Source organism: Rissa tridactyla, chromosome 4, assembly GCF_028500815.1.
Source record: "Rissa tridactyla isolate bRisTri1 chromosome 4, bRisTri1.patW.cur.20221130, whole genome shotgun sequence".
Lineage (NCBI taxonomy): Eukaryota > Metazoa > Chordata > Aves > Charadriiformes > Laridae > Rissa > Rissa tridactyla.
This window is the reverse complement of record NC_071469.1, coordinates 51,651,165-51,678,930: the sequence shown is the minus strand read 5'-3', so window position 1 is coordinate 51,678,930 and position 27,766 is coordinate 51,651,165. Positions and strand designations below refer to the sequence as shown.

At 39.7% G+C, this 27,766-nt stretch overlaps 1 protein-coding gene across 2 annotated transcripts; it reads right to left on the bottom strand.

Annotated features, from left to right (window-relative positions):
* Window positions 1-8: 8 nt before the first annotated feature.
* On the bottom strand, window positions 9-23,564 carry TRAF6 (TNF receptor associated factor 6). Of its 2 annotated transcripts, XM_054199509.1 has the most exons (7): window positions 23,458-23,564; window positions 15,098-15,424; window positions 8,655-8,805; window positions 7,881-8,039; window positions 6,903-6,974; window positions 5,484-5,561; window positions 9-4,659 (listed from the first exon to the last, which is right to left on the bottom strand). In XM_054199509.1, the coding sequence occupies exons 2-7, from the start codon at window positions 15,391-15,393 to the stop codon at window positions 3,778-3,780; spliced, it is 1,638 nt and encodes a 545-aa protein (XP_054055484.1). In that variant the 5' UTR covers window positions 15,394-15,424; window positions 23,458-23,564; the 3' UTR covers window positions 9-3,777. The 2 variants fall into 2 exon arrangements, with proteins under 2 accessions (XP_054055484.1, XP_054055483.1); XM_054199508.1 differs by lacking the exon at window positions 23,458-23,564 and having other exon boundaries at window positions 15,098-23,403.
* Between the last annotated feature and the right edge of the window lie 4,202 nt (window positions 23,565-27,766).

Here is a 27,766-nt window from a genome sequence, read left to right as displayed (position 1 = left end):
TTAATTAGTTTATTTTTTAAAATCTTGTCAGAAATATAGCTCTGCATTAATTACAAAATATATTAAAGAATCTATCAGTACTTCCAAGGGAACAGGAGCACTTTCATTCTGTTCAAATGCAAACCAATACAAACCGTTAACACTGACCCCTGAATATTCTTTTGCATCTGTCATCAACATATTTGATGTGAAAACATCTCTAAGTAAGAACAGAAAGGCCACCTCGATTTTATTTCATTAGCAAGTTTAATCCCTTGATAGCAAACATGACCAGGCATATCATGAGACCACTTAAAAAAACAAGTCTATACATCTCACATTATCTGACCTCCCACATATACATTACATACCAATGTTTTTAGTAAAATAATTTTCCCTGCCCTGCAGGGGAAGACATTCAGAGGCAAAAAGAAAACACATTTGCAATATATTATAATTGGAAAATTTGTGCCATAGCAGCTTTGCAAACACACATACCAAGAATGGCTGACTTAAAACACATTCGAGACAACAGAAATTTGGAAGACAGAAGAAGCTAAGCCACTTTCTAAACCACCTTGAGATCCAGTAATGCTGCAAAGCATCAAGAGTTATGGAACTAAGGAACGCCATTCCTCAAGAAATTACACAGGAATCTGGTTAAATCCCCGTATTTTTTCATATTTGTTTTAGAGACCACTCTCAACACTGCATACTTTTCTCTTCCATTTAAGTAGTTCTAGCAATTATACCTCAAATCCACCACGGTAAACCAATTTCTCAAAAGAGAAGATTAGATTTGGAGGAAGGGGAAAAGAAAAGAGGCTGTTTCAGTGAAAATATATTTTTACATAGAAACTGAATCTCTTTGTGCTAACCTTAGAAAAGTTGGAATAAAAGATAACAGTTATGAAGACTACACATTGAGATGGGAACAATGTAGACTCGTAAATTCTTCCATTAGCTGAAGATGATCTTATTTGTAAGAGAAAACTCTGGAACTGCAGTTAAAATGAAGGGTAGCTTGGAAGGTGCGGGAAGAAAGAGGAAAATCAAACAGATAAATAAACATTTCATTAGAATTTATAATTTTTATGACAAAGATTTAACTGATACTTAGCAAATTAGCTCTGAAAGTCTCTCATGCAAAACTCTGGCATTACAGTAATTTAGCATCACTCAGAGTTCTACTTGGTAATATTAAAATACAAACCCAGTAGAATAGCAGCAGTGAATAAAGCATTCATATTACTGTGGCCAATATAGTATTATACATGCAGTAGCTTTCTATTTCCTATTGGTTTTTGCTCTTGTACAATATTAACCCGAATCATTTAAACTCCTGAACCTGCCACCAAACTAAGTTTCCTCCCAAGGCAGAAGTATGTCAGATCTATCAGATAAGGCTCAAAGCAAAACTGCAAAGCTTCGAAAGAAAAGAAAGTATTAATGCACTTAATGGGTCTTGGGTATAAACTATTAGAACACAGACTAAGGACATTTTTGTTAATATTGTTAGGGTTGAGAAAGGAACTGTGGCAGGAAGAAGCTCTCAAGTTACAAATGTTTCTTCTGCCCCTCCCCCTCAACCCCCCCAAAATAAAGAGAGGAGAATGGTAGTCTGAGCATCTTGGAAAAACATGAATAACTAACATAGCTTGAAAGTGACTGGAGAACTAGTGTACAGCGCCTTCTGTATATAGTGGGTCTGGGCACTGCCACATACATTAAAAGTTCATTAAAACTACTAGGAATGCTCTAACTGAAGTCACTCTGAAAAAATTCAGCCAATACGAAGAGGCTATTCAGTATAAAAAGTACTTAAGAGATTTAAAAAGACAGTTTTAAAGCATGGATCTTTTCCTATTTTGAGTAATATATGCTTACCTGTCCTCTAAACGCACAGAATACACTAAATAAGCCAACAACTGACTGCATTTACCATTAGCCAGGAAGTTCATGTTTCAGTAGTGACAATACTCCATTGAACACAGTCCTTCAACTAATAGGCTCTGTCTCCGAAATAAATTTTACTCATCTGGATATGATGAACAAAGTGGTAGGTTGGGTCCCGTAACTTTTAATCTCAGGCAGGCAGGCAGAGAATCCTCCCAAATCAATATACTTATAGTATATACAGTAGGCTTTCATTAGCCTTGTATATATTAAGCATATGCGCTTTCCCCACTGATGATCCCCATGGGATTGCTTTGATGAGGCCAAACAGTTGGAATACTCTTCATTATCTTTCAAGTTGCAGTGTCTCAAGTCTTTAGGTTGTTTCACTAGCTTGGAGAAATAATATACATATGCTTACATATGGCGTAGTTCTTTCTTTGGTATCAGATCGTGTACTTAAGTTGTGGGGTGAACAAAACTTTTTTCTTTCCTCCTTTTGGAGACAAGGTTCAGAACTTTATCAGCACCACAATAAGTTACAATTTTTAGCACCGGTGAACCTGAACTACTCAGCTTTGGTGAAAACTAACATTTATATGGCATACAAACAGTACAGAAAACAATAATACATGCAACATTAGTAAGCGCATGAATTCTTGACATAGTGAATCTAGTGTTTGCTAAATGAGTAACTATGGAAGCCATATTTTTTTCTTAAGAGCAAACAGGATTGCATTTTTTCCTCACATTCTCTAATTAATAGGCTTTTCTTCCCCTCCAAAGTGTTGAGGGTGGCCCAGCTCCTATTGTCTAATGGGATAGGAAATATCCACAACAGCTGGATGCTGGTATGGCCAGATGTTCACTGAGAATTCATATGAGATGACATAGGTCATACATCACCCAGAACACCAAGAGATCACTTGAACAGACACAGGTCACAAGTTCAGCTTTGGTACAAATTCAGGTTTCAACAACAGTAAAACAAGTTCTGCATCACAGTATCTAGTTTGTACATACCTTTGCTCATGTATCCACTCACAACCTGAAAAATGTCCAGTGCTAGGAGGAGATCCCACCAGCACAACGGTATCTCATTCAAATGCTACACTTTTTTCAATCAGGCAATGGTGATAGACATTCTGGGCCCAGAGCACACTTACAAAAAGATTATCAAAATAAAGAGACTTAGGGGAGCACTTTCAGACCACAAATATTTCTTCAGTGAACTCAGCTCAGAGTCATTTAGCCTTCTCCACAACACTACCCTATGTCATTCAGAAATACTAGTATCAACTCTACATCGACATGCAACTTCCTGAAGCTAACTCCGCAGGAGGGAAGGGTAATGCGATCAACTCCAGGTTAGGTAAGCAAAGTCTTAACCTGACTTCGGATTCATAGCCAATTCAAAATTCCACATGAGTCAATACAGAAACTGTCTTAACTTTTCCAAGCTCTGTGAAAAACAAACAAACAAACTCCCCTCATCTTTATTAATTTAGCGATTTCCCTGCTACAGTATCTATTCCAAGGCACCGAGGCAAAAAGATTTACAGGTCTTTTCTGACATAAGTTTCACCAAACCGAGATGTACACATACTTCAGTAGGATTTTCTTGTAGGCAGTTAAGTTTTAATTAACAGCACTTCATTTAGTTAGCTTGCTACAGAAGTAGCTTATTACTTTAATAGAGAACAATACCAAATATTTGAACATATGACCTCATACAAAAAAAAAAGTATACCAGCAACAACAAAGTTCTATTCAGGTGAAGATCAACTATCTTGGCAACTATGATCTTTTCCAAATGCACCCTACAATGACAATGAAGCACACTTGTAACTGTGGTAGAACAACATGACTAGTGGCTCCATTCCTCTGGTTAAGACTTACAAGCTACATAGCTCCATCAGTACTGCGAGACTGAAATCCTTCTCTGCGAAGACTGTTTAAATCTAGACGAGTTAGAACTTCACAGCGCACTAGAAGGGTATCATCCTTTACAAAGGTTCTTTGTTTCAAGGTTTGCAGGTGCATGAAAGTCACATAACCAAAACCTTTTGGATTGCGGTGAATTGTTGGTCTCTGGAAGGCTAGTAACTCTGGCTTGGCTTCCATTACTTCTTCATGATTCTGCCTTTCAGGGCCTTCTGATTGATCCAAAATAGAAAGTCGTATGGTGCCTTGGAAAGGCCAAGGCAGATGGCTGTCATATTCTCCTTGCATAGTGTGGACAAACAGAGAGATATAATTAGCACAACGCTGAGCATTTGGTAATTGGATATGCAGGCGCAAACACAGCTTGTAGCCAGGCTTTCCAGTATAGAAGCCAGGACTGTGCATTACAACAGGTCTCTCTTCTTCCTGAGCTTTCTGAAGTCCACTGAAGTTCTCAATCTTCCAGATATAAATACCATTACATTGCTGTGCCTCCATTTCAGTTATCTTTCCCTCCAAATTTCGGATAGTACGTTTGAGTTCTGCCATGTGAGTGTTCTGAGTCTCCATTTTAGCAATGAGTTCTCTGATTTGATGATCTTGTCTTACCAGACGACCTTCCAACTGCTGAATAGTTTCTTTGAAGTTTTCAACTTCTGGATTACAATCATACGCGGCATGTGACACATGTGAGAAAAGGGCAGGCTCAAAGGGTAGGCCATTGATGAAGGGTACAGGATTTGTAGCAGTAACACTGATATTTTGAAAACTCTGAGCCATCATTCTCATGTGAACCTGAGTGAACTCCTGCATATGTCGTGCCAGTTCATTCCTTTGCATCTAGAATTTAAGAGATACGGCATTAGGAACATAACAAAAATTATCTGCAATCACATCTTTAATGTGGCACTGAAGAAAATCCAACAACTAATTGCTTCTGTAATGTGAATCAAGGACAGGAGATGTGACAAAGTAGCACTTTACCAATGAAGGGCTCCAAATTTAAAATCACTGATATGATAAACAAAAAAAGAAGTTCAAATGCGTGCGGGCAAATACTGTTCAACTCAAAATAGTGACATGGTGAAAAAGTATTACTGATAAAAATACATTTAGTATTTTTACTGGTGTTCTAAATCAGCATTGTATTCCCTTCATTGATTTGCTAAAATGCTCCATAGTACCAAATACAAAGGTGTATGAAAACTGATGTGGAAATCATGAAGGGAGAAGATCCATTTTTACAAAGAGGTATTAAACAACTAGAAATAAGAGTATCCAGATTAAATAGTTTTAGGATTTAATCAAATCTAAAGCACTGTCAGGTTTTCTTCACTAAACTGTAGGAGCCATAACTTTATTTGGTCACAATGCTAGAAGCTACTTTATTGACATGAAAGCTGAGAAAACACTCATGGATTAATAAAAGCAAGTTCATCAAGCAAATCATTCACAGAGTTTTTTTAAAATTTGAAAAGAACTTTTGAAAGGCAATATATCAACATGTAGTGTTTTAGAATTAAGATACCTCAAAACCAAAAATCCCCACAAATCACTGAGGATTTGGGCTGGTGAATGAGACAAGAATAGGAAAACACATTAAAAAAAAAAACCAACAAAAACATGCAGAAGGTCTGCATTAATGATTCTGATAAAAGGCTTACCTTTTCAGGACACCCAAACGCACTGTAAAAACATGGTACTGGGGCAGTAGGACAATCATTGTCATAATGGTTAGGCATCTAAAACAAATCAGATCTGAAATTAATTTTTCGTCAAGGGTATTCTTTTATAGCATCCTAAAAGAATAAAGCTGGATGGACTCTGAGTAAGTACCTGAAGTCAGATCAGTTTATACCTATACAATTTCTCAAAGAAATATGGAAGGTTTGAACAAAACCATTAGCTGATTCTACATCCTCCTTGTATGTACTTGAACAATTAATTGCCTCTGTTCTTACATTAGACATCAAAAAGCATTCAAGTTTTCTTCCTAGAAGAAACGCCTTTTGTTTCTAGCCTATCCTCAAGCTAGATCACAGTGCCTTCTGAAGCACTACTTGCATATACTCGTTGTGTCTTTCTTCATTATCCTCTTCCTCAAAAAGCCCAAGTTACTTCAAATTTTTACGGTCCATGTTTTCCAGACCCAATTATCTCACTGCTCTGGATCCTCCCTATTATCCCCACCTCAAAAGCTGGACGGCCTCAGCTGAGGCCTTATGAGCCCTAAACAGAACAAAGAATAATTCTGGGTTTCACAGGCAAAATACCTGTTTATATAACCCAGTACGTGTGCCACGTTTAAATATCATGATGAAGTAGAACACAAACTTAATATAGGTCAGCCATTAAATTCTAAACCTAGTTTAGCCATTCTCTGTTCCCTATTTTTGCAGTTCATTATTCTACCTAACAACAGATTTTCGTCTTTATTGTTACTGTACTCAAATCTGTTTTCCACAGTATTCCTCCAATTTGACAAGATGATTCTTTATTTTAACCCAGGTCATTAACATAGTTGCCATCCCATTCAAACAGGGGTAGGCTGCAAATTAAATAACAGTTACCATTTTCCTGTCAATGAAGTAAGTTATTATTGAATAGAATAAATAATAATGGCTACTACGATAGAAGCAGAACTCCAGACAGCATCTACAGTTCGATAGTGAAATATTTATAGCTGCCATCCAATTACAAATACTCCCTCTCTGCACAAACCAAAGCCTTGTCTTCTAGTGTCAGTTGTAACCACTGGCAGCTGCTTGGTATTCTTCAACCTTCATTCAAGATGAAAAACATGCATCATGGCCCCTGTCAAGACGCAGTATAGCTAAACAAAGTGATTTGCAACCAAAAATCTTACAGAGGCTTACAATCTTACAGACTGCAACTGCAAGCTGGAGCAGCATTTTTTAAAGAGTATTACACCTGCACTGGATGCAACATTCTCAGAGAGAGACAGGTAGAGATTTATTAGCTAGTAGACAAACTGCTTCTTCAAGTTTAATTTCAGATTAAAGCAGCAACGTAAATACAAAACATCCAACCCAGATTAACCACAGATAAATGTAGCCTCTTACCTGCTCTCTGATGAGCACCGTGTTGCAATATTCACAAAATACATTGGCGAGTGGACAGGTTTGGTCATGAAGCTTAGTTATCAAACACAAAAAGAGAGGAAAGAAAGAATCAATAAAGTTACACAATTTAAGAGAGTGCTCATCACATGTGATAAGATGTTGTATTTTTCTTTACATTTCAAATTTTGCATTTAGCTGTATGCAACTGTGAAACAAAGACAATCCCCTTACCCTGGATAGTATGTTTTCTGTAATTCCTGTTTTTTCCTGGACCAATATATGAGATTCATAGAGTTGCAGGTATTTTATTTCCTAAAGCTTTTATGTTCCAAAGGAGTCTGAATTTATCCCGAAGTTTCTGAAATTCATGTTCAATTGCAGTGGAACTATATTAAAGGTTTTTTTGTATTATTGGACTATATGAGGTATTTTTGTTTGACAATTCACAATATGATATAATAAAATTAACAGCCCTTGAGATAAAACACGTCCATATACAGATGAAGGAATGGAAGCTCAAAAATCAAAGGACTACCCTTGGTATCACCCAAGTAAAAAATGCAGAGCTAGGAGAAGAATTCCGAAATGATCTTGGTACTGTCTGTTAGCACATATCCCCAAAAGATGCATCTCCTGACACATCCTTTCTGTCAGGCATAAGAACTGTAAATGTAAATATTGCTTGTGTGTTACTTTAGTAGTAGATACTGGCCTCTCTGATGGTAAGGACAAGAATCAATGGTTCTTATGCAAGTCTTTTCATACCACAGAGTTCCAAGAAGTCTGTATTTAAGCACAATCCTCTCCCCAGCTTTCACCTGTTCTAGACTAATGCCCTGAGTTTGCAGCCCCTCACCTGTGCAGTACAAACAGCCCTGCTAGACCAAAAGCTTTTTTTTTTTTTTTTTTAACTGACATTCCATTTACAAGCAAACCCACGTGAATGAAGGTTGAAGAACTAAGACTCCTGCTAAGTACCTCTTTATCTTCATAGGCCATAGATGTGGCACAGTTTGGACAACAGACTTGACGCCTCGGACACTCCTGTGTCACGTGTTCTTTCAGATGGTTCTTCTGGAAGGCTCCCTGGCACTGTGGGCACTCCACAGTGGAAAAATCACACTGCAACTGGTGGTCCTGGACAAGGAGAAAAGAGGGATTTGATACTACAAACAGGTACTATTGTTTCACCTGTTTTCAAGATAAAGCACAGTACAAGAGGAACAAATTGCAATCTTTCCTTCATGCAAACAAATCCTTATACACTAACACTGACTTTACCAACAGCCTCTTATTGTCTCATTACTAAGATCAGGGCTTCATGTATTCAGAGCTTTAAGAATGCTCTCAGGTAAAAATTTAGCTTTATGTTTATCCTTTTAACTTTGTATATTATTTTCCAAAACAGTTATTTCAACTAATATATCTAGCTGCTTTGAGGGAATATTAAACTGACTTTAGGGAACTTGTGTGAGGTACAGATACAGCTGATCAAAAGACAAACATGAATGATCCTAAAGAGAAAGCTGCATTAGGACAATTTTCATGCACTACGATGTTCACTTGAGAATCACCTAATTAAAATTAAAGACTCATCAAAAAAAACCCCAATAAACATGCAGCTATAGTCCTGAATGAACAATGCACTGAATCGGCATAAGCAGGTATCAGGTATGACCATCTAGTTAAGTTATTTTGAATTTTTACTTGTCCGTTTAAACATGGTTCCATATTTTCAAAATTAATTCTCACCTCTAAATGCCTCAGCTCCATCTTCATACTGCAGCCCTTGTTGGGACACTTAACCATTAATGAAAGGATTTCCCGTTTAGCGAAGTTGTCAGGAAAAAGTTGATTTTCGAGTAGAATTTCGTTGTCTACTGGACATTTGTGACCTGCATCTCTACAATGCAGAAAAGAAAAGGAGATTACAAGTTGCTTTACCCTTCATTTAAAATATTTTTACACCAGCAAGACATCAGTGGCCAAATTATAATGCATTAAGAAATGTCTGAAAACAACGGCATTTCTGTGGCAATTACCAGAAAGTATGCAATGTACACCAGAGAAATTGACAATACGCAAGTTTCACTAGAGTTTCACATGACTGGGATCACAGCACTTTTCCAACTCAATAGTTTTTATTTGGACAAATGCTGTGATAGATACTTTGGAAATAAACCTGAGGATGATGTAAAGAAACTTAAGAGTGTCCCATTTCTGTAAGTACTTCACATAGCTCAAACATCAAAGAATATTTCACATATTATTTCAAAGATTCTTGGACCTCCTCTCCTTTCTTTCTCACTTTATAAACAGCCAAGGTGATCACAGCTGAGAGAAAAAGCAAAAACTTCCTTTTTTTTTTTTTTTTAGGACTCACTTTATCTATTTGGCATTACTTTTCATACAGCCCATTTTGCTGTTTTTGTTGTACAACCATTTGATCAGTTGGTCATCCTTCAATTTGTTTTTTTTATATAGCAAAGAAGGGTGAAAAAACTCCAGATGCAAAAATTAATAATAACTATGAGAACTACACTGGAACTGGGTGTTGTATCTGAAGCCATTTTAACAGCAAACAGACTGGAAGTTAGCGCTAACTGGCCAAAGTTTGGAGTCTGATGGTGGAACGCGGGTACATGCAACTGGCACAAGAAAACTAAAAGCATGTTCCACTTCTTCAGGTTCTGTCTAGCAGCATTTAAACACAAGAATCATTACAAACAGAGTAAATAAGGGACCACCTCCACAAAATTTTACTTTAAAAATATGCAGTATCAGCTGATTTCTGAAAGCAGTAGGTGAACATATCTATTCACAATTAAGTAATACAGTTAAAGAGACATGACGGATCAAAGCTTCTGAGCTGAAGTGCTAATGGAAACAGCAATAAAATGGAAAAATACATGGGGTGGAAAAATGTCAGAGAGCACTTGCGGTGCAAAGATCAAAGGCCAGATCATTGTCACTGCTCGCAACCATGAGGGGAAGTAAACCGAGTGGGCTGTGGAGACCATGAGGGAATTTGCGTTCTTTGTTGGAAAAGGAAATAATTGCTCAGCAACTCCTTCATCAGCAATGCTGCTAGAGGAAGCAGGGGTAAAGCCGAGACTTCAGAAAGAGACAATGAACTTCCTTTCCTAGGTTTTGCTTGCAAGAGCTAGCTTGCTGAAAGTCTGATAGTCATACTCCTAAACAAATGGAATAAAGAAAATACCTAATGCACCATTTTGTTTCATAGCTCCCCGAGCTACGATCAGCGTGCTAATCTTTGTCACAACTCAGAAACATTCCCTCACTTTGCAGGCAACCTACAGCAAATCTGTATTCACCAGTATAACTTGGTTACAAATACCCTGTTTAGTGAAGTATAATGCTAGTTCAGTAGGCCTGCTGTCCCAGTTTGAGGTAAAACAGAACCAATTTTCTTTTCAGTAATTTTACTTTGCAGCTAAGTCTCTTCTAAATAACTGAACTCTCTGAAATTAATGGCATATTTGTAAGTCTGTAGTCCACTTCCAGTGACTGATGTCATTGTTTCTAATTTATGCCAAAGAACGGTATGCAGAGAGGCTCTTGCTTATACATATAGCTGCAACAGCCAAAGTCTTTGTTATTTGCTAACTAGTTATTAGCTAACAGCTAACTTTGTTATTTGCCCCGCTGGAGGGTTGGAAGCAGAAAAGTGTAGAGGGGTCACACCTGTAGGGAGGAGCAGACAGGACAGGTGACCCAAAACTGACCAACAGAGTATTCCCTCCCTGTTGCATCATGCTCAATATAATGCATATATATATATATATGTATATATACATGCATCTTGCTTAGTATACAAGCTGAGGGATCAGCCCTCTTTCTTCAATGGCCGCCAACTGAGAAGACTCGACTCTCTCTGTTTGTCTGCCTTTGATCCCAGTCTGTGCGTTCCTAAATCCAGATCTGGAATCCAGTTCCCATCTGTCGCCGAGTCCCGTCTGGGACTTTCCCAGTGCCTGCTTGTAATGCGATCATCATCATCATTCTGTGAGCTTGATACAGTTTTGTATATATTGTATATATTTCATTATTTTATTTTTATTTTATTATTAATATTTCATTAAAGCAGTTTAGTTTTTTTCTAAACTCATAAGTCTCCTTCCCTCTCTCTCTCCTCTTAGAGAGAGAGGTGGGGGAGAGCATCTGCCATTCATTTCAGCGGCCAATCCGGCCCAAAACATGACAGCCTGCTGATAAGACAGCAGCCTTATTCCTACACAGAAAAGATAATCATATATAATAACAGCCAACAACAGATTATTTTTGAATAATGATTATCAGATCCCCAGCTTAAATAACTAGCAGACAAAGGGTAAAATAAGAATGAATGGCAATTTTCCAATTATTATAGTAAGGAAAGTGCAGTAACTTATTGTAGTATATTAAACGGACTTCAAACACCATTTACAAGTATTGGGATTGTGTTTAAAAGGCTGCTTAGATCCATCCACACACAAAGATGTTGCTATACATTTCCTAACACAGAATTGAGTTTATACACCTCAGTTCTAATTTACGTTACAGCGGAGGCTTTTCTACGCTGGAATTATTTATCACATTGGGCTGTGCCACCCACAACAGTACCTGTGAAACAATAATCATCTGCTACAAAGTACAATGGATATTCCTATAATTTCCCTCAAAATTAAAATATAGGTATGAAAAGTAAAGCCAGAATAATTTTGTTTCAAAGAAAAGCCTGCTCTGTGATTTTTTGCAACTGAGCAGTTTAGCCTAAAAGCTGAAAACAGTTAGCATACACTTTAACTGCAGCCACGGTGGCTGTTTGATGAGCTGCTAGCACCCAAAGCTTTCCTTGCTGTCTCAAGTCAGCTGGTAATTCTGCTTTTCTGATAAACAGAGGTTATCATACTTGGCAAGCTCTACTACAAGCCCGAAATGGGCTCTGTTCTAAGATACAGGAGAAGAAAGACTAGAGTGATATTTAATTAGCTACTGCATCTGAACTTAGTTCTTCTAAAATTTCTAATCAAGGACTTTGTAGACAATAAGATTTGTAAAATAGTATTTGTAGTTACTTAGGTAGGTAAGCTTCTTCACTGCTATGACTCACAGCACTTCAAAGCACTTCAGACTGTTTTATTTAAAAAGATGCCAAGACTTTCTGGGAGGCAAACATTTACTGTGATCAAATCCATCTGGTCTAATCATGTCCCACACATTGTAAGATCTAAGCCTCCGCTCTTTAAAAGCTTTTTAAAAAAATCTTTTTGCTTGCAGCCACAATTTCTTCAACATGGACAACTACAATTGTTTGTGAAAGTCATAAGAAGCAATTACTCAAAAACTGCTTGTCCATCCTTTATGATTCAAAATCTGTGATTTAATATCTGTGTTCACTTGAGGCAGACATTGGGCAAATGAGGAATAAACAGAAGCTATTTTTTCCTGATCAAATAAAGGCTGTGACAATCACTTAATGAAAAAAACAGTACTTAAAAAATGTAATAATCACTTTCCATTTTCATTTTAATCCTACAGAAGCTTCTCAATGACATCAATCAATATAGTACTGTAGACATTACATACTCCAAATCAGTACTGTACTGTAGACACTATCTACTCCAAATCGATAGCTTGATCCATGGATCTCAATTAAGCATGCAGTTCAGCCCTTCAGGGATTTAGAGTGGTCTGGCACTTAAAGTTGTCTGCTCTGCTTTCACAAGCATTCACTCAAACCATTCTCCAGAGACAGATTTCAGTGAGGAATGAGGGAAAACATTTACTGTCAGTGAAACATCACAGTTGATGATCTATAGAGTCTAAGATGAAAAATGCTTTCCATTTGTGTTTAGTATTCACTGAAACACTAACACTATCTATAGAAATGAAGTAAAATAGGGAAAGGGTGTAAAAGCTCTGGTCATTGAAACTATTTGCAGACCTAAAACTTTGAGCAGAGCAAACGCTCTGTTAATTTAAAAAGGAAGAGAAACCATTTCCCTTGCCTGAGGTTTAAGAAGGAAGTTTCTCTACCTGCTACGAGATGTTGCATTCTGAGCGTGGGTTCACTGCAGTTCCTCATCAGTCCTGTGGTAAATTCTAAAGAATGACTGTAACTGTGCAGCTCGTCAGCAGAAGCCGCAGGATGAGAAAACAAGATCACCTTAGCGTAACCACTAAGGATTTGAAAGACTGGAAATGAGACACCTGTTTTTAATAATTTTAAGTTTAGTAATTTTCCCCTCAGTTTTCAACCTAGGAATTCTGTCATCTTTGAAGTGATTAGTGAGTAGACATTTCTAAAGCTCAGCATACCTAAGTATGACTAATTTACCTTCAGGATTTATAGACATCATACTCCCATGAAAAGATTTAAAGATTTCTTTTCTTTCTTCCAGAAATAACCAAGTTAAAGAATAGTATAAAAACTGCTACTGCCAACAAATAGAGCAAACTCAGAGAGAGCAAGTAAGGAATTCCAAAATTTAATGGCCTTTATTAGTACAAACATCTAGTTCAATTCTTATAAGCATGCATGAAATTATGTAAATTAACCTCCTGAAAGAATTTAGGTTGGAATGTGCAAAGCAAAGGCCAGAAACTGAAGCCAACTGCTTGTGCCTAAGGAAGTGGATTATAGTCAAAGCTGACAGGTTCATGTTTGGGCAAAAAAATTGCCTCCTTCCATGCACCTGGCTGACGTGAATATGTGATGCAGTTGGGTAAGGCCTGACGTACTTTTTTTGCAGAAGTAGGAACATAGCGAACATGGCAAGGGACTAAGGGAGCAGAGTGATCTCATGGTATGGTTAGTGAACTGAGTATCTCTCAGTTTCCTCTGCAGAATCCACAGGCAAGTCACTTTTCATGAATGAATACTGGTGGTATTCTGCATTTTCTGGAGGATAAATTTGCATCCTTTTCTCAGAAATACTGATGAAACTAATATTAACAAGAACTGAGCTGGAAACACAGACATTTCTGTGCTTGCTGAAAGGAAAATAGCCTGCTCTTTTGCTATCATAAGCAGGGAACACAAAATTAAGTTTGCCTTCTCATGCTCAGCTCCAACATTTCCCACCTTGATCTAAAAGGCACGTCATGAAGAAATACAGTAGCGTCAGATACAACAGCGACAGAAGCTACAGGGAAGCCCACATAACCCTCACAAAATACTGTATTCAAGAACATTGTTGCAGGCACACTATTCATTTAGTGAGCTACAAATGATAAACCATGAAGAAAAAGAAATGGAATAGAACTATGGATAGATGGTATGGAAAACCAATCGAGAAAGCGTTGTCCATTTTGCATGCTAAAAATTGATGTCTGGGAAAAAAAACCTGTTGTACAGTAACATCGAAGACAGTTTGATGATCTTTACACAAAAGCGTGCAAAGTAAGGTTGGAAATTAACCAATTCAATGTGGGTCACACAGAATTAAGTATTTAGATTCCTACCAAAGTACTGTGACATTTGAGCTAAGTGAGCAACTGATAAGAAAAAATCTGTCTTGTGCTAAGAAGGAAAAACTCTACAGCACATCTAGCCTTCTGTCAATGTGTTCCAATACTCACTGACACGTGTGAGACACTGATGACTGTATTCCAGGTTTGAGGGAAGTAAATTCTACCAGCATACTTCCTGCCCTTCCCTGCTCTTTCGATCACTCATTTTTATGGGCCCAGTCTGTTTTTGCCTTCATATCTCATTCCCAATCCCCAATAGGCTACCTAGTTTCTTCTCTCAGCACTTTGTTCGAGACTATTCCCTCATTACATTCTCTCTTCCACCTCAACGCAGAAGCAGCTGATTTCAAGTGAAGAACTGAAAGCATGAATTGCTGTATCTGCACCAAGAAACCATGTTGTCCGTAGCTGCCTGTAGTTATCTAGGGAAACAATCATGGGGAAAAGATAGGTTTAATAATCCTAGGCTGAAAGTTGAATTTATTTAGAGAATTTGGCTACTCTTTAAAAATTATTATTTAATGTTTACTCAATCAAATTTTTAGATTCATAACCTGAGTAAATTTGTAAAAATGGCAAAATACCTAAAGCTCATGCAACCTCCAGACTCATGATAACGCACCTTAAGCAGTTCTATTCAATTTACATTGCCCATAAACTACTCTGCTCTGGTAAGCTAATTTCTTCTTAAAAGCAACTTCCATAAAATTTTCCTTTACCTTATTGATTTGACAATGCAGCCTTTGCAGAAACGGTGTCCACATGGTGTCTGCACTGCTTCCCGAAGAGCCATCAAACAGATTGGGCATTCATATTTACTTTCCAAGGGCGGATCAAACTCCACATCATATCCTTGTGTTTCCTCTGTGAAAGAGCTTGGAGGGTTTCCCGTCCCACTGCTGACGCTTACGCTGTCTTCTTTTGCTCCAACGCTGCAGGCACTGGCCATGGCTGCACAGCAGCCGCTTTCCACGTCTCGGGCTCCACAACCGTTATTACTATATAGTAAGCTCATAGTAGCTAATCAAGTGCTACACAGAAACGCCCTGCAAGATGACAAGAAGATGTGTTAATTTAAAATATTCCAAGACTCTCCTTTCCAGTGAAGAACAAGTTTTATTTCTGACTAGAAACACTGAATCAACGGCGCAGATTTGGTTCTACTCAAAATCACTGGATTTGTTTTGTCACAGTTTCTGTTATCTTTTTTACTTATCTTGTGATATATAGTAAAAAGTACTGCATCTTCTCAGCCTAGTTCAAACACAAACATACACACACACTTTTTTGTAATCTCTTTCATCTGACTACCTAATTTCTGTAAAAAGAGGAATACTCTATCTCCTTGCTACGCTTAATGAAAATGCTTCTTTAGCCCTTCAGTATTATTTACTTCAAAAGCATTCAAATGTAATTTGCATGAAAAATGCTATACAAAACCAAGCTTTATTGGACGACAAAAGCTCAATTACATTTTCCTTGCAATGAATAAGTGTTATTTAACATTTTCCGCATATAGCAATTCACAGTATTGGTTTCAAATCAGTTTAGGTGCATTTCCACAAATAAAATGCAAGTCCAAATACCCAAACCAAGAAAATGTTGTGCTGCAAATGAAATTCAAATATACTGCATTGCTAATAACATTTTAAAATTGCCAACAGGACTTTAAATTGAGTAAGATGCCACACACAATATAAAGTAATACTTCCACAGCTCAAAAGCTATCTACAAACAACTAGTATTCGGAGTTCTTACTCTCCCTCTTCAAGTCTAGCTGGGAGGGAGGACAAGGGACATGACTGTAAGAACAGAAGACAAAAGTCACATTTCCCTAAGAGCGGTGAATGGCATAGTAAAGCCTGCTTTTAAAACACTGCTCACAATGCAGACTGAACTCACAGGTATGAAATAAAAAAAAATACGCTGGTATCCCCAAACAGATTGCCAATGTTTCTACACTGAATGAGGGAACTTTAAAGAAAGGTCTAAACAAGAAATATAAATTCTAGAAGTCCAAGATATTTTCTTCTCCCTCAATTTTCTGATGGTTACAACCATTTTCTTGGAATCTTATGGTAGTTAGTTTTCTATGAATGACATTTCTTTGAGACACAGAGGTTATCACCAGGCATAAGGCAGTACGAGCAGGATGAGGGTTACGGAGCCAGGCATGAAACACAAGCCCCCTAAGCCCAGATTTGATCTTCTTTTGCACAGCAGTATAGGCAAAAATCTCCTGCAACGTTCACCTACGGCATTCACTGAATACCATTACATCATTTAAAGCACATTAGGGATGAAAATCTAAGGATTAATCAAGAGCTGAACTGTAACGATTGTTGATCTGCATCACCACTGCAGACTCTGGGGCCAGTGAGGGATGCAAAATTAATAGGGTTACCTTGACCACAAGCTCACAAAACTGAACTTCTTCCTGACTTTTATCAGAATTTGAACATCACAAGTCATTTTAACAAAATGCTCATGGGTAGCAGGAGGACATATAGGTAGTTTTATTTGGGTACTTATTATATGACACCTGAAGATTACATGAAAAGAAATACTAATCACATAAAGCCTCAACTAGCATTTACTGGAAATATATTTTGAACACAGGCAACATTACAGAAATGCATTTTAGGCCACCTACATGATAAACAATTAGCAATACTGTCCATGCTAACAGTGTATGACCATTTATCCAGACCAAAAAAAAAAATAAAAAGGCCAAACAAAACCAAACGGGCAAAATTACCATATTTAGGTCAATTACAGTTAGAATCCAAAAATCTTTTTATTTTCTTTTGTAAATATGTGACTTTCCATTTTGTTGAGGTATGTAGAAGTATAAGAAGTATCTGAAGAGTAGCATTCCTGATATTTCCAAAATACCATTAAGGTACAGACTCTCAAAGTACAGTTTGACAGTTTAGGGTTGTAGTGAATTGGTCAGCAATGCTCACTTTAGGCAGAAATAACTCTATAGCAGAGCTGTCTGGAATTGCATCCGAGGAGTGATGTTTACTTCAATTCCTGTTCTCTGTCCCCATGTATTATCCCTATACATTATCTACCACAACAGGCTTTATAATCAAAACTCCTAAACACAACAGCAATACAAACTAAACACCAAGTAAATTCTCAGCAGTTGCTTCAGGCGTAGTCCAACAACGATCAATTTAATCCTATGGAACTGAGTAGCCCCCGCCAATGACTTAGAATGGAAGCAGAAGAATCAGTGCTTAGAAAGATGCTCCATGACTGAAAGATTTTTCAGATTGCCATCTGGAGAAAAAAAACAACTTGTTTCCATTTTAACGGCCACTGCAGAGCATGATTAGTCCACAGACCATATTTCATGAAAAATCAGAGGAAGTAAGTTGGGCCAATGGAGTGGGAACGTTGGTATGTAGGATATCAGAATCCACAGACCAGCCTAGGAGTGAGAAATTCACATTATTCTAAGCCACAAGGGTATACTTAGTGAGACTAAGAAAGGGAAGAGGGACATATACCCCTTTAGCAACATCACAAAGGAATTCAGGAAGTCGCAAGGAGGAAAATATAATAGCTTTACCCAAATTCAGCTGTCATGTTAATTGCAAAGAAGTGCACAACCCTTCCCTTGAGCTATTCCCAGGAAAAAAAACCCTACTATTTGAAATATTGTTCTCATAAGGAAGAAAACAGGATCTGACTCAGTATAATCTCAACAGCTGAACACTTTGTAGATTTAAGAGCTGTGCAAGTGGTGTTCTCTTTGTCCATTTAAATTGTTTCCACAGACATAGCAGGTATGTACATTCTGTTTACAGAAACAAAATCCTATACCAGGGTCATTTTAATGAATGAGTCACTCCAACCAGTCAACATCCCAGTCTCACACAAAAATCCCCTTATTCAGTTATATACTCCATTCCCACATGGAGCTTTTTGTCTGCATATAACAGGGGTTCATAAAAAAAGAAGTGCAAGTATCATTGGCTCCTCTTTTTAAATAGGGAAATTCAGGCACAAAGAGGCAACTTAAGGTGATTAAGAGCCAGATTTTTAATTTTGTTCATGTTTTATGTAAGATAGGATTCCTCCTACTACTCTTATGCATTTCATCTTATCTGTGAGGAAAATCCTCCTTCCTCCACATATATTTATAGGTGTGGGTCAAGGCACAATTTTCCAAATCAATATCCACACTGGTGTTACTCAGACCCTTAACCGAGGCCTGATTACTCCACCATAGTTTAAAACAATTCCTCTGCAAGTTGTAACTACTGTAGTAGGAACTAGTTCTGTTCCTTCTGGCACTTACTTTACCCTCCAAGAGTAGGAGGGTCTTCTTGAACAGAGCAGTGCTAGAGCAAAATCAATTAGACAAGGGTATACTTTCAATGTTAATGACAGGCCTTTCCCCCAATGAAGGTGGAGCAGACAATTTGTGAGCCTACTGTAGCAGTTTTGCATGTTACTCCCCTGGGGAATTTAAAAAAATGTCAGCCTAGAAGAGGATGGATTTTAAAACCCAAACCAGTAAATATCCCAAAAATTCACATCAAATTGCTACCCTTTCTTTTTCATTATGAAATAGATTACCAGTGAAGTAAAACCTAACAAACATCCCCCCAAAACCACATCAGTTTTTCTTCCTATTGACAATAGTTATTATTCTTCCTCTGTGCTGAACAAAATCGAGTCAAATACAAGTGCAACAGTATGCAAATATTAATATATAATACCTTGCCTGATATTGGTAGTTTTCATACATTAAACACTTCGGTAGCCGGCTCTATGACCTTTTTTATTTGGACAACATCCAGCCTTCATATCGAGGAACAAATAAAATTAAACTGGATCAATAGATGGTGATTCTTGTTTTTGCTAGTGTGAAGTTTCTCAGGCAGAGAAAACCTTAAAACTATGTTTGGTAATGCACCTGAAATGCCCTTTTCTGGAGCTAGGAAGTCCTATCAGGCTTGCTGAGTAGATAGATAATGGGTTTCAGCTTCCACACATGAGGTACCCAAAGTTCTTGGGCCAGGAAAGGTTGATTTCTCTCTCCAAGGCAACAGCTGTATTGTTTGACAACAGAAAGGAAGGTGCTTTCCGGACAAATGGTAATGGACAGAATTTGTCTGATCGTTATTTGTGCTGCAGAAATCTGGAATGCCCTAAGGATCAAACCTTCATGCCCCAGAAAAGACACAGTTAAGACTACAGGGGTTCCCCATGCTACTCTTACAACTTTAAGATCAAACCATAACGAAACTTTCTTCAGTAAGTAACCCGTGCTATGTTGCTATTTACAGTGTTGCATTACAAAGTGATTAGGTTGATCTGAGATAGCACGGTCAGACCAGAAGAGCAAACTCCTGCAGGAAAAATGTACCTTACGACTGACAAGAACAATTTCAAAACAGAATTAAAAACCAGTCATATTTTAAAGTAATGCATGCAACAAAACTCAGAACTCTCATTTGCGAAGTTCCACACTGTAACGGAGTTTAGGTATGACTTTTGCAGATTTTCATGCTCCAAAGAGCCACAGGATTAATTCAGAAACTTCTCTAAATAATAATAAAAAAAAAATATTACCAGAAGATATCTTCAGATTGCCCGGAAAATTACACTATAATTAGAGTAATAAGGAGGAAATAAAAGTAAGTATTGTATCCTATTTCTACTGAAATATGAAATGATACCTTTGAACATTTGGCAAAGGTGAAAGAACACTGTACAGAGAGTGTATCAGTTACCACAAAATAGAAAATTTGAATATTAATCAGAAAGTACTGAATACAATTAATTTCCACATGCCCTTTCCTAGAAAACTCACCCTGAGTAGCAATATAAATAAGGAAACCAATCCAAAAAACTCTTCCAAATCCCTTTCCTTACTTAAAGTTCACAAACATAATCAATCTGCTTGCAGCCTGGCCAGCACACAGCAAGCAGAGAAAATGCCTTCAAAGCTGCCCGGACACAAAAACTAGCCAAACTTTTCTCTTTTCTTCTTCTGCCTCACTGAGAACAGTTCTGTGCATATACATTTCTGGGTCATGAGACTGACAGACCAGTGGAGTGACTTTGGATAATTTGTTTATGAAGCAATACTTGCAACATTTATTCCCAGGCATATTAATCAATGGTCTACTGACATCTGATAAGCACTATGTTTGCATTATGAGGTTTGTAACTATCATCACTGTGGCCTCATCCAAGCAGAACATATAAAATGATGCAAGTTCCTTCTAATTAATACCTATAAACCACTTTCATTTCAAAGCTATCAAATGGCTACACAAGCCAAAGCAATAGGAGATTCGGGCAGAACTTGTAACTGCAAAAAACAAATTCTAGCTTCTTGTAAACGCACACAAGCATGTTGCAAACACTTTATTGAGACATCAACTTTTTTTTCTGATAGCAGTAACTGTTAAGACTTACGAGTCTTTGGATAGCCGCTATACTTACCTTTTTGAAATGTGAACCTAAAAATTTAAAATAAGAATTTTGGTTTGAGGCAAATACAATCAAACAACAATATTAAAAGCTCATTAGACACTATCAAGAGCTCCTGCTGCTGGAGCAGAGTGGCCTTTGGGGGGGTTTCTGAAGCTTTCCAGGTGATTTCTCTTTGCTTGGAAAAAATGCTGTCAGGCTTTAATCGCATATTTTTATGCTTAATTTCTATTTAGGATGGTGGCATATTCCCAGTTATGTTCATATGTTATCCTACTTAAGTATGTCAAAAGAATATTAATTTTAGTGAGCAGTGGAAGTGCACTATACTGTATTTAACACCAAAATATTCCGTGGGTTTTTCCATAACCAAAAAAACCCAACCCAACCCAAAATCCCCCAAACCTTTCTTCAATTTATTAACTTCTAGAGACGTTTCACTGAGAATTCTTCAGATTAACAAATACAAAGAAAGCGTTGTTCGTAAGAAGAACGATACCATTCTTTACTTTGGCAGAGACTCTGCTGTCTTTGGCCTCTGCTCTCCCTTTGCACACTGAGAACACTTTGAGATACGCACTGCGCCTTTCTACATCCCTCAGTAGATCTGCAGAGAATTTAAGATGCTGCCATAATGGGAACAATGTAAACATCAGAACAGAAAGTACTTCAAAAAGAGGCAGGGAGAAATATGGCTACAAACAAACGTCATTTCCACAAGGCACAGTCTCCAGGCTAGATTTAAGTACTATCTACCTCAACAAGCATTAAGCTTGTATCTGGCATTAGTGAAACAATTTCAGACCCTGGGAAAAGAAAGAGTGAATTACGCACACATTCTGAAACAACTAAAACATCTCCCCTTTTCACTCTACCTTAGGTTTACTTTTATTTTCTTTTTGACATGCTTTATACCCAGAATCTTTCATTGTTAGTTTTCACAGTCTGGATCTAAAACCTTTTTATATTTGTTTAGCTGATTTCTGCTATCGAGATACAAAAGTTACTCTTCCTGATGTATTAAACTCATCAAAGTTCAACAAATGAAGAAAAAGCATGCTCACCTCCCACATTTTTTCATTCTGAAGTTTTATCAGCATAAGTACCTATTGTGTGCATTGTCTTTTTAAATATAGTAGAACAATTTTTAAATAGAAAGCAGTTTGCAGTGATGCAGTATTATAAAACTTAAAAAGCCATCTATGTCTTGATGACTTCTCATTCAATGGGGCCTGACTGAGCTCCACAAATCTTTAACTGCGGGGAAAAGCTGAAGGCAATGTGTAACAATTAGAAGATTTATGCCCAAAGTGATACCTGCCATGAAAATAATCCAAGTGCTTTTATCAGCATCCTTCTGTGATCTTTTTTCCTTCTGATACCACTGGGACTAGTTTTATGGCCCTTTCATACTACAGAAAGACAAAGCTGTTTGCTTGCAAGTGTTAACACAGATGGTGAACACAGGGACAAATGCACCAGAGATGTTAAACAAGCTGTTAGTGCAGCCACTAGCTTTGCCTCTCCCCCTTCCTTTTCATACCTCTCCCTCACCAGAAACTTCAAATCAATACTCTCTTAATCACTCTGTTAATGGTATCTAAGACACAACAAAGTCCACATAGCTTACAAGTAACTCTGCGATATGCAGCATTTGTCAGAGGCAAGCATGGAGAAAATACATTTGGCTAGCTTTAACTACTAGGTATAAGGGATATAATTAGAACATTTTCCTCCCACCTACAGCTAAGATTTCCGTTTAAGTATGAAAAGACTCAGTGTGACTTATCTAAATCAGATGAAGTTGATGGAAAGTACTGCTAAAGTCATAACTTAGTACTTGTGTTAATAAATTTACCATATATATTAAGTACTGCCAGTCTCTACCAGAAAATAGAGCTATCGATTTTGGAGATGGTAACCCCTCTTGCAAATTATCCTTACAGATCTTCAACACGTTCCCGAAGAAATTATTGACTACTTCCATTTCACAGCTGGCAAAACAGAGCCCACTTTTCAGGGGACGTACTCGAGGCTGCACAGGCTCTAACAATTCAGACTACCACTAGGGAGTTACCCGCTGCTAACGCTCCCACACCTGCCCCATGGCACACGCCACGCAGCCAAGAGGCAAGAGAAAGTCGGCCCAGCAGGGTTCCAACCGCCCGTAAACCAGCGTTATCTCCGAGCGGCTGCCGCCGACAGGCACGGCAGCTGCCGAGCTCACCGCGCAGGCCGCCCCACGGTTTCAGTTTCGGACCCGCGCAGGCTGGCGTGCCCCGGCCCGAGTAACCGCCCTGCTGCAGCGCGGGCCCTCCTCACCGGCACGGCCCCGGGCCGGCACAGGCGTGAGCCGAGAGGCCGAGCTCTTCTCCCGGGGAAGAGCCCGTCGCGCTACGCGCCGCGGTCCGCCTGGGCCCGGCAGCGAGGACGGCGCTCCGCTCCCCAGCCAGCGGCTCCGGCCCGGGTGGGAAAGCGCTCTGCGGCGGCCCGCGCCGGCGGAGCCCCGGCCGACCCCGCGCTTGTCGGAGTCCGACGAGCCAGGCCCGCCGCGACCCGCGCCGCAGCCTCCGCTCGCAGACCGCGGCGGGCCGGCAGCGCTCTGCCCTCCCGTACTCACCGCCGACCCGCGGCCCCGCCGCCGCTACCCGCCAGGCGCCGCTTCCGCCTTCTCCTCGGGAGGCAGCGGGGCGGCGGTCACCCAGACCAAGCGGGGCGCACTGAGGCCCCAGGTCCGCGGCAGCGCCCCCTGCCGGCGCGGAGGGGGAGCGGCCGCGCGGCAGCTCCAGGGCGGTTCTCCGCGGCGCGGGAGCGGGAATGGGTTTGGTCCCTACCGGGCAGCCTCGCCAAAGCTGCGGAAACCTGGGCGAAGCTGCCATCCCCTTCACAAAAAAAAACAGAACTAAAGGCGTCACCAGTTTCTGTGTCAGCCGTGGATTTTACTGCCATACCAGTTTTCACTCCGCGCTGCTGATGCTTTTAGGAATAACCACCAGGATTCACTCGTTGTGAGTCCTGTAAAAAATGAGCCGTTGAAAGCTGGTTGAGGAAGGGCTTTACGAATGGCTTGGGATTCACAAAAAAAAGCCATTTCTCAATGTTAAAGAAATTCTTAATAGGAATAATTTTCTCTCTCAACCTCAACTGACCCAAGGGATCTCCTGCAGGAACCAAAGCAAGGTGCCCGACCTCCTGCAGGGCAAGTGCTGAGGTTAACCTTTCCCTCTGGCTTGTGACAACAGGCAATTTTAAGGAAGTGAAAAAACAGGACAGTGCAAACACAAAGACAGCTTCATTTCCTTAAAAACGAACAAGGGGAATTTGGTTGTTTGCATCAGTGAATTTTCTTGGCAAGAATATCTGACTAACACATATTTAAATCCGACAAACACTTCTGTTTCCAGCATTTGGGGATATATAACCTGGGGGTGGTGGTGGTATGGGGCCACACTTTTCCGGTGATTTTCAATGTTTCAATGTCTCTGGCTGTGTGCCACGTTCCCTGGGAGGTGGAAACCAGGGAACCATCGTTAAACCGCCTGATTCCCCTGAAGTGCTGAGCTCCCAGGCACAGGCAGGGAGCTGCTCCTGGAGCAAGGGTGCATGCCAGACCCTAATGCACCACTCCAAGCACTGCTTTTTTCCAAAACATACTTACATATTTTGTTAAGACCTGCCAGGAAGCTAAGAGTTAGAGGAGAGAGGTAGCTGGGTCTTTAGATAGTGTTCCAAAGTACCACAATAAAGAAATTTTTATATTAAGAATAAATACAATAATTAAAACTTTGTGGACCCTTCCTGGACAACTGGCTGAATTTCAGAGCTATCCCTTTTCTCATGCCAACTGGACAAACTGTATATTAGTTTCATTAGCTGTAAAATGAGGACGTTTGTCATTACATAGCTTTGTAAAACAGATATCCTTAGACGGAGAGTTTTCTATGGCTGAAAAATACCATTTTTAGTAATCTTTAAGGTACCCAGAGCGCTGCTGTCCAGTCTGGTTTAACTGAGAAATCAAGGAACTTATCTGGAGCTTTTATTTCAAGTGTAAATGAAATGCCTTTATTCAGGGCAGTTTCCAAGTCTGTATGGTTTGTGAAGCTTAGACCCATAGTCATGTATTAATGCCCCTGCTGTAACAGAAACCAATGCAAAAACGCTCTTCTCCACTCGGTGGCGCCAGGTGCACAGGGAAAACATTTTCCAGCACTGGATCCGTGCAGCACAAACTGTTGAGCAGTTAACGCTCAGACAGACAAAACACACCCAAAGCTGTAGCAGTTTGAGATCAATTAAAACCTTTAGTTGCCTTCAGTATCCCTACAAGACAATATTTTCTCAAGGTGATTTCCTGGGTACTTGGGAAATAAAGCACTTGACTAGGTTTACATATGCTCATGTGGCTCCTTTGATAAACAAGCTGCTGCCTGCACAGCGCTGTTTGCACAGGAACTTGGGCTCCCGGGGAACAGGGCAGAGAGCCAGCTACCTGGGTGAAGTTTTGAATAAGCACCTCAGAGGGAGAGATCTGCTAAACTACTTCTCAAAGAGCCCCAAATCACTCAGCACTAACAATGCATATTGTTAGCGAGCTGCGTCTGCCGTTTCAAGATAAGGGAGGAAACTAGTATGTGACTGCAGAGAGTGATTTTGATTGATATCTGGCATTGCAGCCTGATCTGATATGTCTTTGAAAAGGTCTCTCCAAATGCTAGGGAATGAATAGTAAACATAGGCAGGCTGTTAGGAAGACCAGGAAAAACAGGGACAGTGGAAGAGCTGGCCTCAGGACCTAGCCATCTAATGTTTTCAGAGGTCTATACGTGCCTCAGCCATGACATCCTTGTCCCACACTGCCTTGGCCTGGAATAACCTCTATGATTTCTGTTCCACCTTATCCAGACACTCCCATTCAGTTGTTTCTGATTGGGATTTATTTCACATTAGGGTTTTGCGTGAGTCAGAATCTGAGCAAGGATATCATCAGGGTTTTACCCTGAACTTTGCTTACTTTCTCCATGCATTACTTGCTTTGGCATGAATCATTACACTTGGTTACTGAGGAACTGTTAGCCTCTCTTGTGGCACACAGACTCAGCACTAACCACTTCTCCAAGACTTCATCTTAAAGAATGTCTTGGGGCAGAGTGTCTGGAAAGCCATCTGGCAGAAAAGGACCTGGTGGTGTTGGTTGACAGCCAGCTGAATATGAGCCAGGAGTGTGCCCAGGTGGCCAGGAAGGCCAACAGCATCATGTCTTGTATCCAAAATAGTGTGCCCAGCAGGACTGGGACAGTGGTTGTCCCCCTGTACTCAGCACTGGTGAGGCTGCACCTCCAGTACTATTTTCATCTTTGGGCCCTTCGCTACAAGAAAGACATTGAGGTTCTGGAGCGCATCCAAAGAAGACTAACGAAGCTGGTGAGGGGTTTGGAGAACAAGTCTTATGAGGAGCGTCTGAGGGAGCTGGGGTTGTTTAGTCTGGAGAAAAGGAGGCTGAGGGGAGACCTTATCGCTCTCTACAACTACCTGAAAGGAGATTGTAGAGAGGTGGGGGTCAGTCTCGTTTCCCAAGTAGCAAGCGACAGGACAAGAGGAAATGGCCTCAAGTTGTGCCAGGGGAGGTTTAGATTGGATATTAGGAAAAATTTCTTCATTGAAAGAGTTGACAAACATTGGAACAGGCTGCCCAGGGAAGCTGTTGAGTCACCATCCCTGAAGGTATTTAAAAGACATGTAGATGTCTTTTAGGGACATGGTTTAGGGGTGGACTGGGCAGTGCTAGGTTAACGGTTGGACTTGATGATCTTAAGGGTCTTTTCCAATATAAACGATGCTATGATTCTAAGTATTGAAAGCATTGTAAGATCAGAGCGGATAATGGAGAGGGAATCCTCTCAGCACTTCTAGCTATAGCAAATGCCAAATATTGCAACTTTTCCTGATTTTCCCTCTGGCTGTCATCAGTGTTGTGTAAGATGCTGACAGGTAGGGGCCGCATTAGCTGGGGGATCCTGAGCCACAGTGAAAGCACAGCGGCCTCCCTCATAGTTGCCTTGTCAGGGAAGAGTGTGCAAGTTGGAAATGGATTTGCGTCCTGTAGGATCACAAAGTCTCATGAGAAGGGGAAATGCTTGGGTAGGTGTTTATGTAGTTACACCGCTATTGCAAATTCCTACTTCTGGAGTGTGAAATGATGTTCACATTTGGAACGACTTGATGGATTGCTAGAATTTTTTCACATTGTTATGTGTGGACAATGAAAACTTTCAGGGTGCTCTTGTGTGACAGCATTTGGTTTCTTTCCACTTTGAGTAAGTTTTTGAGACAGTTGCTCTGTGGAAACTAAGCATGGGTGTTCAACTGGGGCTTCTCCAGAGAAGAGACTCTACTTGCCACTTTGTCGCCCATTGTGGCCTATACCTGGTGTAATATCTACCAGTTACTCAATATGTATATAGCTAGCTTTTATATTGCTGATTTGTCTTCCCTGCCCAGCGCCTTCAAGATTCCGGACGTACACCACCAAAGAAGCAATATCCTTGAAAATTAAATACTGGTATCAGAAGAAAGGACACTTTGTGATCCCCATTGTCAATTCACTGAAACCCCAGAAGCTTGGCTGCTGTTGACCTGAGGGCCTTCAATCAAATAGCCTTGATGTTGGACAGTGGTGTGACTAGACACCAGGTTCTCCTCTCTGTGAGTTAACAGTGAAGAAAACAGCTCTGCAACTATAAAGAAGAAAGCCAAATGCAAAACTTTGTTTTAAAAAACAGTGCAGGTGCTCCTCAGAGAGAGTCTACATACTTATCTCAGAGGCCAAGAGTCTCACACAAGGAGACCTTGTTTATTTGAATTTTGTGGTTAAGCCTCATAAATTGCCAGGTGCCACCTGGATTTGAGAGTTCTGTATTGTGTTTAGT